General features: G+C 38.2%; 1 protein-coding gene across 3 annotated transcripts; it reads left to right on the top strand.

Annotated features, from left to right (window-relative positions):
* Window positions 1-2,620: 2,620 nt before the first annotated feature.
* LOC107586840 (homeobox protein OTX2) lies at window positions 2,621-7,619 on the top strand. Of its 3 annotated transcripts, none has more exons than XM_016274385.1 (4): window positions 2,621-2,714; window positions 4,684-4,916; window positions 5,585-5,736; window positions 5,973-7,619. In XM_016274385.1, the coding sequence occupies exons 2-4, from the start codon at window positions 4,820-4,822 to the stop codon at window positions 6,591-6,593; spliced, it is 870 nt and encodes a 289-aa protein (XP_016129871.1). In that variant the 5' UTR covers window positions 2,621-2,714; window positions 4,684-4,819; the 3' UTR covers window positions 6,594-7,619. The 3 variants fall into 3 exon arrangements, with proteins under 3 accessions (XP_016129871.1, XP_016129872.1, XP_016129873.1); XM_016274386.1 differs by lacking the exon at window positions 2,621-2,714 and adding an exon at window positions 2,778-2,912; XM_016274387.1 differs by lacking the exon at window positions 2,621-2,714 and having other exon boundaries at window positions 4,480-4,916.
* The last annotated feature ends 7,021 nt before the right edge of the window (window positions 7,620-14,640 follow it).

Below are 14,640 nucleotides of genomic sequence, written 5' to 3'. Positions count from 1 at the left end.
TTGTTTGACTATATTAGACTGTATTTTTATTTGTCTATTTTAATGGGGGTAGGTAATTGTCAATGCAATATTCAGTCACTTAAAAAAATAGAACGTCGTAATAATATACTAGATACTGTTACATGCTCAGCATTAGAACCCAAATAAACGTTTAATATTGCAACTCGCCATTCATCCAAAGTGGAGATTAAAGGGAAGGGTGTCATTTACTGGGATTGCGCTGTTGTGGCCACAGGCGCGAACACGCATTGCTCTTTTTCACTTTGACAAACCACAATTCCTTTAAAGATGAGAGTTCCCTCCGGACGCGGGGCGTTTAGAATTTGATAAATAATTTAGCAGTTTAAACAGCGAGAGGCAACGCTGGGCGAGATCCCAGCGATAAAGGCACGCGGGATGATGGTGCATGAAACATCGTTTATTTATCATAGCTGTGACTTGCGTGTTACTAAAGAAATTACACAGCGCGTTAATATAATGTCAAACACACGCTCCTGCATTCTACCGTCTAAAAATCTGCAGATGTTAACTTTTCAAGTGTTTTTAGTTCCCGATCAGTTTTAAATCTTAAAAGCTGCAAAACGACATAATATGTCCATGTTTTTTTATGTTGATTATTTAGATGTTTTCGCAGTCCTGCAAGCACAGTTATCATTTTGGTTCATCCTTTACATGTAGCGACCCGCGGTTTTGTTTTGGTTTGGTTTTTGTTTCCCCCAAAATGTCATACTTGAGCTCAGGCGAATGAGTTCAGCGAGGAAACGGCCATTTGCGTTGAAAGATTCATTTTTCATTCACTTTCGAACACAAAGAACTCCAAAAACGCTTGACGTGAAAGACATTGTTTATAGATTTTCAAAACAGTACGTGGCAGGTGGATGTGGGGAAATATTAACAGGTAAATCACCAGGATAATGGTGGCTGTCATCGTCTCCAGGGCATTCCACAATAGCAGGTGCACAACTGAAGCTTTCCATCCTGTCTTGAAGTGTAAAAGTTTATTTCGGCATCTGTAACCCAAAGACTCGATTAATGGGACGCCATTCATAGATCTATATGTAATATAAAATAACCTATTATAGGCCTATATTCTACTTTTTTTTAGATAGATCAGATTCTAACTGTAATTACACAATAGGAACTTTTTATTAGTCATGTTTTTAAATTGTCTTTGCGTTTACGTTCTCAAAACGGCATCATCCAATGCAAGTCAAATAAAAGGATGAATAAACTCACATCTCATTGATAAAATACAGCCATCATGACATATCTATTATTAATATTATTATTAGTTGTTTGTATAATTTATTAGTAGGGTAGTAAACAGGAAAATACCCTAATCTTAAAAAATAATAATATTGCGAATAAAAATTACAATAAAAAAAGCATTTGCTATAGTTTATGCTTCAATGATATCACATAAAAAAAAAATGTTATGTTTAAACAGAAAAATAATTAGAACGTACTGATCCTTATGACTGATCCTATGGATTGGAAATTCTAGTTTTTGCCATAATAAGAATTAAATCTGATGGTAATGACAAACAACAACAACAATAGTAGTAGTAGCAGTGATGCTGATAATAATAGTAATTCTAATAATAGGTAGAATATATTCATAAATGATTTTATTTAGAAAAAGTTGCATTTCATTTAAACATACCTGAGCTTGGATTCAATTAATCAAAAAGAAACATGCGTTAAATAACAATGATCTTTGTTCATATGTTGCTCACCGTTGTTCATTTGTCCGTGCATGGCGAGTCACCCGGGCGCTTGTCAGGTTCTCCTCTTCTCAGGATAGCTTAAAATGTGTAGACTTAAAGCTGTTATGATACAGTCGGCTTTCCTCCCACACAGAAGAATCCCGATAGACATGTCTCCAAGTGGATATTGGCAACATGTTGTTTTTAACATTTTTAAAGCTACCTAATTCACCTCCTCGTTGCGCTTCTCCACACTGGTTTCACGTGTATTCTACATGTCTTATAAAAGGCCCTAATCTAGCCCCATGGCAATGCGATGCACTCATCTCTTGATACATTTGGGTATATCAGCTTGAGCACTTGCAGTTTGAGCGTCATGTGGACGAGAGGACAGTTTTAAGGAATTAAGTCCCCGTAAATCCCTCCAGCTACGCAACAGAGGTCTGCGTGGATTCAAGGGTCCGTATTCAACATTTGTTTTCTCCGCTTTAACCTCGCTGTTATATTATACGAATTATAAAACTGAGTCTGCTGTTTTCACTCGAGATTATATAAATTATACTATTGTTTCCTTTGCAACTTTTTTAAGTGGTAAGAATATGCTACAAATTAGCGCACGCTCACAAAGGGCCACCGCCGAACAAAAAAAAATAAGTAATTTCAAACAGATCAATCATACAAATATATAAGCCCATTGTTTTTTTTAAGATAGGAGTGTAAAAACAAAAACAAAAATGCATTTCTTTCCACTTAATATACATAACACTATGAGTTAATGTTACAACATAAAATGACATTCCTTTGATTCTCAGAGATGAGAATGTGCTCCGCTAGGGCCTCGCTCTCATTGGCTGGAGAGTTTGCATCAAAAAGTAGCTGCCGACATTTGTTTCCCTGCAAAGGGCCCTGCGAGAGAAACAGACTCCAGTCCAGAGCTCTTCATTGGCCAGCGTGCTGTACAAATCAGACTCCAGCAACTTCAACCCAGAAGAGCAGCGAATCATAACCGTATGTGCTTTAATCTCTCTAAACCATTTTAATCATTCTTCGCGTTTAGCTGTAGAGGCTTCATCATAACTCATTTGCTTCACGGTTTGATGAAAGGGATTTTATCTTGATGTCTTCGATATTTTTGTAACCATTTAGACGTAGATTCTCTATTGGACACAAAACTTTAACGGACTTCGAATTGAATCCAGTTATTCAGTAAGTGGCCCGCTTTATGTAGTCGTGTGCAATATATTTTTCTGTATTACGATTTTGCGAACAATGTTGTTATTATTATTTGTATTAATAATTATAGCCTATCGTTATTGGGAAATGTAGGCTAAATTGATCTTTCTGTGCAGTCTGTTTATCTTTTTATAGCTCAAACGTTCTTTTCGTTTGATGCTTGCTTGTATTTTGAGAAAGCCAAACAATTAACCATATGCTTAACGCGGTCCTTAAAAATAACAAATAGCCTATTTATCGATATTTACTTATACACATCTTGACTTGCGGTAGTGCACGGTTTCACATTTTTTATTTTTTAAATTTAATTTAAATCAACGTTTACTAACTGATTGGTTTTCTGGCTCATTTTAACCGTTTGGGGTGTAAACCGATAAAAAAAAAATGTGCGAACAATAGCGACATAATTCGGCACACTGCTCTTATTTCTGATAAGAATATGAATACAAATAAACAAGGAGTAGCCTATAACATGCATTTTATAGCTATTGCGTATAGTCTCAGTACTTTTTTATTTCAATAGTTTGTTCTGTATCGTGTCAGAGAGTGTATGTGTGTGCGAGCGCGCACGTGTGTGATTTTTATTGTAGTCATGCACAGAATCAATGAGGCCAAACGTTCATCTGAAGAGGTAGCGTCCAGTAATTAGGGGAGCGCGTGCCACACGGATTATCTCGTTAATTTATCAACAACAACATTTATCATAATTAATTCTTGGATGAGGTAATTACTATTGAGCGGCTGCGCAACTGGTAGACGATGACTGTTTTAAGTGACAGATTGAGGGGCGAAACCGTTGGATTAAAAAAAAAAACTTTTTTTGCATAATAAGGCTGAAGTTTTTGTTTAATAATTTCATCATGTATTCAGACAGGATTGTGATTTGGATGATGCTGAACTTCGGTTAATTTGGAGTTTTGCTTGATGACACAATAGCCTATTATAAGAAACTTTTTTTGTTTCATTTGGACCCCAAAAAATGTATTGGCTAATAGCATTCGTTTGAGTCAAATTATATTTAAATTCTAATAAACTAATAGTATCTAAACTAATACAATGAACTAATAACTCTACGCCAACAATCTATCTAGCAACAAAATATTTAATGGAGCATCAAAAAGATTAAAGCTGATATATTGTTATACTCTTTTCAACAAAGTCAGAATTAACATGTAATTTCTGAAAAATACTAAAGCACGTAATTTTAAGTTTATAGCCTGCTCTTTTTACTGATATGAGTGGGGAAAGAAGGTGGTTACTTTTGTCATTGTTACTTTTGTCCCTCGCCAATGGAGCTTTTGTTATCAGCATTAGTTATCAGGCTAACAGTGGTCTTTGTTTCCACCAATAGCTCCCAATCAATGCTCTTATGCCTGAGACAATTAGCCGGGTTCCTATGCAAATTGTGTTTCGGGCTTGTGTGCGCATTTGAACGACTGAGTTTTGTCTTTGTGTAGACTTGTTGCAATTAATAGATGTTACTTTTTGGGGTTGGTGGGGAGAGGGGAGGAAGGGGAGGGACGGGGGGCGTTTGTCAAGATGAGCTTCGTTCATCTCATGAGGACAGCTGGAGGTCTGGAGCGGCTTTAAGAGCTCGTTGCTGTGTGGACGTGGTTTATTCGCCTATAAGTCAACGCAGCTAGAGGAACCCTGTTTCTATCTAATGATAGATGTTGAAACAACAACCTCCGTCGTCGCAATTAAGTGAACGTCTCTGTTTATCTTTGTCGTTTTTTGAAAACAGGGTTTTTGGTGTCACCTCCACCGCTGAAGACGTTAACAAGCCAGAAGCAGAAATAAGGCTAAGAAAAGACTAAAGGGGCCGGTGTACAGCTTTCCAAATTTTCTTCAACTTTAACCCCCCCACAACCATCTTTAGCATGATGTCGTATCTCAAGCAACCACCTTACACGGTCAACGGGCTAAGTTTAACTACCTCCGGTATGGACCTTCTGCACCCTTCCGTTGGATACCCAGGTGAGAGACAGGCTTCCGAATTATTAAGCATTTTATGTAAAAGATGCTTGGAATGTATGCACACAAAGATATTGAGATGTTTTTTCAATATCCATTTATGGATTCAAGAATATGTAGTTACACTTTTTCCCGTACGTGCTTAAATGTAAATAGTAGGCCTGACTATTTGATTTATATGCTTTCTAGATTCATAATTACATGTCCACTCGAGGCTTCTAGAGATGCAGGTTATTACTCCGCGGTTATGTGTAGCTGATGCATAATTAAATTGTTGAGTTATGAGGCAGTTATGAATTTTGAAGAAGTTCACAACCTTTTTGAAATCCACAAGCTCACACAATACAATGTATATGCCTTGTAAGTCGTAAGAATTTAAAAACGCCAGTTGGTGAATTAAAATAAAAATGCATCTATTATTCTGACATATTTAGTAGGCCTATGTTGTTTTTATTGCACCAATGATTCCATATCAAACGAGGAAAAGTTTAAAATGTTTTACTAAATAATAAAACAAATCACGTCAAACATTTTAGATATATTGATATTTTATAGGCCTAGAAATATTTTGGAATCTTACATTAATGTTTATACCCCGCTTTTAAAATAAATCTATGCATGAAAGCTTTTCGGATGGACAACCTTGTGATGCATTTGTTTATTTAAAACAGCGACTCCTCGAAAGCAGAGGCGGGAAAGGACAACATTTACTAGAGCGCAACTAGATATTCTGGAGGCTTTATTCGCGAAAACGCGCTACCCGGATATTTTCATGCGAGAGGAGGTGGCCTTGAAAATCAACTTACCGGAGTCCCGTGTACAGGTACGTATCATTCAAGTCATGCAAGAGTGTCTTAATTGAAAAATTAAACCATCTAAAATCCGTAGACATCTTTATGACCCGAGAGGCGCACTATAATTCTAAAATATCTATAATAATGTTTGTTGTTTCTCATTTTGCACAAAGACAGAACAAAGATAATTATACAGCGCTACCCCACAATTTAAATTGGTTCACACCGTAAATATTAATAAACCTTGTTTTTTTTATCATGTCAGGTTTGGTTCAAAAACCGAAGGGCAAAGTGTCGCCAGCAGCAGCAGCAACAACAAAACGGAGGCCAGAACAAGGTGCGACCGGCCAAAAAGAAGAGCTCTCCAGCCCGGGAGGCCAGTTCTGAGAGCGGGGCGAGTGGCCAGTTCACCCCGCCCTCCAGCACTTCAGTCCCGGCCATCTCCACCACAACCGCGCCGGTGTCCATTTGGAGCCCGGCCTCCATCTCCCCGCTGTCAGACCCACTCTCTACCTCCTCCTCCTGCATGCAGCGATCCTACCCCATGACCTATACTCAAGCGTCTGGATACAGCCAGGGCTACGCTGGTTCCACATCCTACTTTGGGGGCATGGACTGCGGCTCTTACTTGACGCCCATGCACCATCAGCTGACCGGGCCAGGATCCACTTTGAGCCCCATGAGCAGCAACGCTGTCACCAGTCACCTGAACCAGTCTTCCGCGTCCCTCCCCACGCAAGGTTACGGTGCCTCGGGGCTCGGCTTCAACTCCACCGCGGATTGCTTGGATTATAAGGACCAAGCGTCCTCGTGGAAACTGAACTTTAATGCTGACTGCTTGGATTACAAAGATCAGACTTCCTCCTGGAAATTCCAGGTGTTGTGAAACTAACGAAACGTCTGCCATTCTGTCCAGTCAACACACTAAAAGACCATAAAATAAACCTTGTAGACCTGCCATCCTTCCAAAAACAGAAGTGTTCCGTGAGACACGCGAACTCTCCGAGATGGATGGGTTGCATTGTGCCCGACAGCGCTTTTGAAGTTCGTCTTTGACATGAAATATCTATTTGAGCTACATGCACCCCTCGTGGCCTGCAAAGTAGTATTTGAAGGGTCGTGAATGCGTATAAACATAGGCCATTTGACCACAACCTGTTGTTTAAGGTACAGGGAATCTGAGTGAATTTGTAATAAGTTAGGTCAAAGCCACGGAACAAATCCTTACACAAGAAAAGAGGAGAAAAAAACTACACGGCAAAATGAGCCAATCTTTTGGTTAAGTGCTTGGAATGGGCAGGCTTTCTCTAAGCCTCTTACAGCACGCCGACCTATTTCAATGTTGGCAAGACGAGAGACACTTCCATCAGGAGGATGATAGAGAGGATGTGTGCGAGTGTGTGTGTGTGTGTGTGTGTGTGTGTGCGCGCGCGCTGAACGCCCCCATGGCGACCTGGATGCACTACTTTATTTAAGAAAAGGTGTTTATAAGGAATCAATATGTAGTTTTTAAAAGACAATCAATGTGTGTCTTATATAAATGGTACATTTGTGTTTTGATTTTTTTTTTATCTGTGCTAGCCTTCGAAACTGTGATCTGTTGTAACTGTATGCAATTTGTGAGCTCCGTCGCATCTGCGAAGACTCGGCTGTGATTTTAATAGATTTTTTTCTTTAAGGAAACACGATGGTAAATAATACTAGTCACATGATTACTATTGGATTAATTTCAAGAGACAAACGATCTCGAAAATACAGGGACTCGAGAGAATGTGTAAGAAAGGAACTGTCTGTCCCCGTTCATTAATCTCCATTGGTCATAACTGATATACCACCCACGTGGATCTTAAACTTGTCTGGAGTGGTAATGTGGTCCCGCCACAGAAATATTAATAAACAATTTCAAATCTGACACCATATTTAAAGTTATTACGTCTGGACGAGTTATTAAAATTTATTATGAATTGTATGTGTGTGTTTGTGTTTTAATAGGTTAGCTACAATAGCTTGGAATGCAAAAGCTAATGCAAAGTTCGGAGGCCCGATTTATGAGAAGAAAGAAAATAGACGGCTAACCAAACCACCAAATTTTAATCGATTTTCTTGTGCGACAAGGATGATGTATCAACAGTTGGCAAATGGCGTGTACGTTAAACTATTCTATCTGTTCATTTATCAGGTGGACGGGCTATTTAAAAGCGTTGACTGATTTACAAGAAATTGCCCACCTCAACTCAACATTGTACTCCAATCAATTTTTAATAAAATGTGCGTCAACATGTGGCTTATAAAGGGATAGGCTTTGATAGGCTAAGGTACAGGCCCACTCAGAATCTTAAATTAAAGGTTAAACTTGAAAAGCACTGGATCAACAGTTGGCAAATGGCGTGTACGTTAAACTATTCTATCTGTTCATTTATCAGGTGGACGGGCTATTTAAAAGCGCTCTAAATGTGAGTTATTTTATTTATTAACTTCATCCCAATTTAATAAAAAAAAATGAAATGGTGTCCATTTCCTTTGGAGGAAAGAAAAGAGGAAATCCCGTGCATATCCACATACATATTCATAGCGTTCTCCTGGTTGACTGATTTACAAGAAATTGCCCACCTCAACTCAACATTGTACTCCAATCAATTTTTAATAAAATGTGCGTCAACATGTGGCTTATAAAGGGATAGGCTTTGATAGGCTAAGGTACAGGCCCACTCAGAATCTTAAATTAAAGGTTAAACTTGAAAAGCACTGCCTTGTATGCGTCTTGTAATTCGGCTATTAAACATCGGGACACTTAAAGTAAATGTATCTTTGCAACTGCAAGGCGTGAGCAAATTTTAATTATTTCTCATTTTCCCCGCCGGGTTTCCGGCCCTTTCGTTTTAAGAGACATGGCACCAGGAATGTGCGGCTTGGGAAAGTCGCGCTAATCCGCGCCTCAAAGACCAGTTAATCCCAATATTTCACTGGCGGGGTTTCTTTCGGGCAGAGGGCAATTCAAACGTAACTCAAAGCCTTCTTTAAAGACCGCCTTTTCTGAATGCAGAACAGCACCATTTTGGTCTGTATTGCAACAACGGATGGCATTTCACAATAGAAAAGTGTGTGTGTGTGTGTGTGTGTGTGTGTGTGTGTGTGTGTGTGTGTATCTATATATATATTTGCATGCCGTGACAATTCTACAGACAAGAATTCAGGAAAAAAGAAAACAATTACATTAAAAATCAACATACAATAAATAAACAAAAAATCTATTAAATTAAAGAGGCAAACAATAAAGTATAAATTCAATGCTTTAATTTCAAATTTGATTTAGACAGTTGAGGACAAAGCTAACACCCCGGAGTCCTCTGTGACTGAATGGAAAACTTTCACAAAGAGTCCCCTCGGTAAAGGAGGGGTAGAGAGCGAACTGAGGACTTTACCGTCGGGTCCTGAAATAATTCTATTGTAAGGGCACGACTTGAGCGACATCTCATAATTACACTATTTCACTTGGAGGCAGGGAGTCAGAATCGAATCTTTGAATTCTTCCATCATAATTGCGAGCAGTGGAACATTCAATTATGGTCCTTGACATTGCCAAATAATCTTTTCATTCACATCCTCACTATAAAGACAATTTAAAGAACGGTGCGAAATTATCAGAACATTTGTAGGAAACCTAAACCGTTTCCAAATGAATTTGGAACGAAATGAAGCTTACTAAATTAAACTGTATGCTAGAAATTCGTTCAATAATTTATTTATTTTTATTTTATTTTATATTTTTTTTACACAGGCTGTCAAACGGCTAGATGAACGTAAAAAAAACGGGGAAATGTATGCAGTCGAGGCGTTATACACAACACTGTATAAAGCTGTGACAAGCTAGACAAATAAAATAAGCTCTAAACAGCGATAAAACGAAGAAAACAAGTAGTTTAAGTAGGTAGCTCAACTTCAAGTTCAGTAGCACTATTTAAAACACTCCGCGTAAAAATGACTACATGAAATAACGTCGCCTGAAATTAGTCTGAATGACTGAATATCTGACCGACCTTGTAAACTCTTCGTTAGGAAAAGCATTCTTTACAAATTTTGAAAGGATTAAAAAAAATGTATTCATTCATTATTCAAATACTACTTGAACTAGGCTATAATCTATTTTTGTAGAAAATGCATTTGAAGCAGCTCCATTTTCATACTAACTCTGAAGCCTCAGTTAAGAGAAATCGACTGTTTATTTACATTAATGTTCTTCGTCTATAACGATTAGAGACCGTTATTTTTTCTCTCTGGACCACCAGTACAATGACTACGCTGTCCAGTTGTTTTTTTTTTCTTTTCTAAAATAAATAAATAAAACAACTGATGATTTTGACTTCTAAAATGACCTTGACCGGACCTAGAATCCAGTAGCCTATATATTTTGCTTGTCGCTTGTTAGTGTTGTTTAAAATGTATAAGATGCACCGTCCAAGACGGTCCAAGAACACAGGATGTTCTCATAACAGCTTAGAATATATCTGAATAATCTCTAGAGCTAGGACTATTGCCTAAAATAAAACCTCCTTGAAGTTAGGAGATTAAGATGTTATTGGTCAAGTAAACTGACACACAGAGCACAAATAAAATTATGTGAATATTAAATAATATACGAAATAATATTTCAACGAGATATAGGCTACACAATTCAAAATGAAAGCACAATATTAATCACGTAAAACGTGCAATGTAAAAATGTAAATGCAAAAACAACTTGGGGAAAAAGAGAGCAACTAGAGAAATATATTTTAGGCCTATTGATAAAGTAATCACTTAAGTTGCTTGCTAATAATGTTTTGAATTAATTTCTTTATTAACTAGGCTACAAAAAATATGAAAAATGGGCGAAATCTAAATAAAAATAAATTCACTAAGTACTTTACATCGCTACAGAAATATATATTTTGTTTATCCCTATCATTATATCACATTCTCATACAACGATATGGACTTCGCTTATCGTAATAAAACACATCCTAATTCTAATCGCCATTTTCATCCAACCGTCATGTCTGTAAGCCTGAAGTGAGCAAATACTTGAGCTAAGTAGGTCAATTACGACAGTTACTGCCATTGTGGCGCACAGACGTGCCAGTTGCAACGACAGTTAATTGAATTTTGAGTTACAGTTACGCGAAACTTGACGCCATTGCCACCCACCCCAACACTCAGGGGGTCAATCCCAAATCGGGACACTACAGAAATAACTTATATAACAGGTATAAACAGATGCATTGCTCTTTCTCGATTCCTGATATATCACTGTAAATAACTCGCCATCTTAGCTGATGCTCTATAAATACATCATCATGTATGCTGTCATATTTCAGTGTGGCACACGGCTTTCAACTGTACAATACAGCCTTTAAGAATATGAATTCCTTTAGCCTCTAGAGATGTAGATAAATTAAAATAATACTGAGGGGGGAAAGCATGGATTATATTATTTGGACTAAGTAGGCTATTATTCACATTAATGTAGCGTAGCCTATAGAAAGTAAAATATGAACATATTTTTCAGTATTAGCCTAATAAATCGGCAATTTACATTTTGGGGGTTTCTTAGCGTTGCATATCACCAGGTGATGATTTAAGGCACACTCTTGCTATGTTCAAGAGTTTGTCTCCCAACAAGAAAATAGCGTGAAAATGCTGCCAAACGTGGAAATGCACGTCAGTTTGTCGGGAAGCTGGAAGTTATTGAACATTTCTGAATTTAATTAAAGAAACGATTATGGCTTTGGTAAGCCAGGGTTTCGGAAATATTGATGCTCAACTTCATAGAGATAAGTGAAAGTGATGAAAGATAAATACATTTAATGGGATTTCCCGTGATGCTGATCATTTTAAGGGGCTTTGCAGCTATTATTTAGCCTACAGTTGTGCTCCTTTCAAACTTAACAGATGCACGCAGAACAGCATTACAACGACGGACATCAGCGGTGTAAGTAAATATATATAGGCTATAATTTAGGCTATATATGCTCTCTCTATATATACATCGATAGAGACATATTCGTACTGAAGGGAGCAATGAGGAGGAAGAGATTACCACTGTTGATTTCATTTATTTCGGCAAATAAATAATTAAATATGGTCGCATGTTTTCTTGCAAAATCATTGTTGAGAATATGTCTTCTATTCACTGCAATTAGTTACTTATGCTTAAAAAAGTAGGCCGACATAGGCTAAGCTGTTTTCTGTTAGGCTATGTAAAATTACGCGTATCACAAGACGCGCAGAGTGTGGGTCGTTTTAAATTTTTACCTATATCTTTTTATTCTTCGACAGTGTACAGCGGCTTTGCCACCATACAGCCTATTATGTATTAAATGACACTTATTTTTCTATGATAAACGATAAAAACAATGAGAAAGTTTCATCAATGTACACGTAAAGGAGGCTTGTTAATTTACACACGTTACTTGGTACTTAGATAACGATATCTTTGGGAAACGTGTCGTAGAGCCAAGCGTGACAATTCTACTGAGTGCTTTGGAAACTCAGCCTTTGTTTAAATGTGGACTATATAGCCTATTTACAATTTCTGTGCTGGAATATTTATTCGGTCTCTGAAAGTAGTCCGAATAAATATTAGGAGCCAAAGTTGTTTACAGCCTGGCTACAGTATGGTTATAAACCAGTTTCTTCCGTGATGTTTGGAGCGACACACTGTTTATTTACCGATAAACAGGGCGTTAAGGAAGCCCACAACTCCTGCGCACATGCTACTGACTTTTAACAATGCTGTTACAGTCTGTTTCATATGTGTACAGGCATGCTCTGCCACACAGTAGGATGCTCCCAGGGGTTGTAACTTCGAATTTGGTGTTGTTTTAATAGTGCACAAGTCACTGAAAGATCTGACGCCTTGACGTTCACGACCAAAACCAAGGGCCTCCATTCCTGCAGAGCGCATCTTTCTTTTTTAATTACGGGCAACGCAGCCCTGAAGTAACATATGGGACGGGCAGACGCCGTTCTAATCCGCACCCCGCGTTGGTCGATGTTAGGCTAAACAATGGGCTCTCTTTAACCATTCACGAGCCAGAGGCTTCTTATGCGCACAGGTTGCCTTGGCGCTTGGGATAGCAAGAGACAGTCACGGTAGTTTACTGGTCTCTCGACCCGTCCAAACTTCCGTGTCTTTCACGCAAACCTGTGCGTCATTGGACACACGACGCACGACAGCTTAGCACCCCGAATAACTAGTTGATTTACCACATCAAACAGCACTAATAATAACAACTGTAGACATAGCCTACTGTATTATGGACATTAATAAATATTAGAACACGCATTGCATGTGCATAACAGCTTGTTAGCCAGTAAAGTGAATTATTTGCTGTATTAACCATGCATTTAAGAAATAAAGCTTTTCCCAGATTTACCTTTCAGCTATACATCTACTACCCTTAAATGACTTACTTTGATAAATAATAATGATGACGATAATCAGGCCATCAAGGCTAATCAATGGAGCAGCGGGTTATCTATTCTGTCCTGCTCATCCAGTCTAAGCTCACTCTGTGCTTTTTACACTATTTAAGTTTGTGACATCATCAGTGAATCTGATAATCTTGTCAAAGATTAAATTAAAAGGGTTTTGTGTCAGTAATAACAGATTTAGATGTTTTAAAAATGAAGTCTAAAGGGATTGGGTTAAGAGTACCAAAAAGCATGTGATTTTAATTTCTCTGACTGCTTGCATAAATCTGTGGATTTGTGGAGATCTGCAACTGATAATAGTGCTAACAGCCTGACAAGTCTGGATGTCTGGTAATGTGCAGACCACACACACGCGCACACACAGAACAGAAATTTTTCTGGATTCCTTCCTTTTTCCTTTAAATTCCTCATTGGAATCATTGATTCAAAATAATAAATTCAGATTTTCTGCTCAGAAGAAAAATGCAAAGGGTGAAAATGTAATGTTATTCTATCCGTCCCTACAGAAAGTGTGTTGAACTACTCTCTGAGCTTAATGGCTAGAACCTCAGACATTGTCATTCCGAGCCTTTGCCTCCTGTATGGTCTTTGATCCTGGTATTAACTACCACCACAGTGCAAGTGAACAAGCGAGATTAAACAGAGCAATATTTGGCCATTTGGAATGGCGGAGGAGAAAGAACTCAAACTAAAATGTATAAGCTGATTATGAAGTCTCAACATATGCTGTGCTGAAACTCTGTGTCATAGCAGCGTCTACTGGTCAAGTTAATACCTATTTAGCTAATGCACACCCAAGGTCCGCATTCAGAGTCCATTTAGGCCCCCATGAGACTAAAGTTGTGGATTACGCTGGATGGCACAGCTACCCAACATCTAGCCTATTTCCTCTGTTAGGCCTGTAGCCCATTAATGAAAAATCTCCTTAAAGGGACAAATGGAAATACTTTCACAGCGGATTATTCAGACTCTAATGGCAATGATTTTAAATGTCCTACATGAACAGACAGCGTAAGAGCAAACTGATAATCCCAAACACGAACAGTCATTCCCAGAACTTGGTCAACAGGAATTTACGATTCATCTAAACTGGCGCAAGTGACATTCATAAATGTCTATTTAGTTTATTTTATGTAGTGCATGTGGTTTACTACTGCTAACCTGTTGTGCATTTGTTCTTTACGTTTAGTCTTTGTGCTTTACCTTGGCCAGAACTAGTCCTGGTGAGACACTTTGTAGATCTCTACACCACAAACCCTCTGGGGTACATCATTAGCCCAATAAAGCAGGTGTATAGAGGAGGTCTTACCAATCATTTACACCTTTCCAATGAGCGCTCGCCTGCTCTTAATCTCTCACAAATAAGATGCACTTGTTAGAAGACCACTAATTATGGAAACCATGAGATTATTGCTTTGAGACTCTCCTGGATGAATTGTGCTTGACGCTGAGCCTGTATA

The sequence above is a fragment of the Sinocyclocheilus grahami genome, unplaced genomic scaffold, assembly GCF_001515645.1.
Source record: "Sinocyclocheilus grahami isolate Dianchi unplaced genomic scaffold, SAMN03320097.WGS_v1.1 scaffold86.1, whole genome shotgun sequence".
In the NCBI taxonomy this organism is placed as follows: Eukaryota; Metazoa; Chordata; class Actinopteri; order Cypriniformes; family Cyprinidae; genus Sinocyclocheilus; species Sinocyclocheilus grahami.
This window is presented reverse-complemented; position numbering and strand designations above follow the sequence as displayed.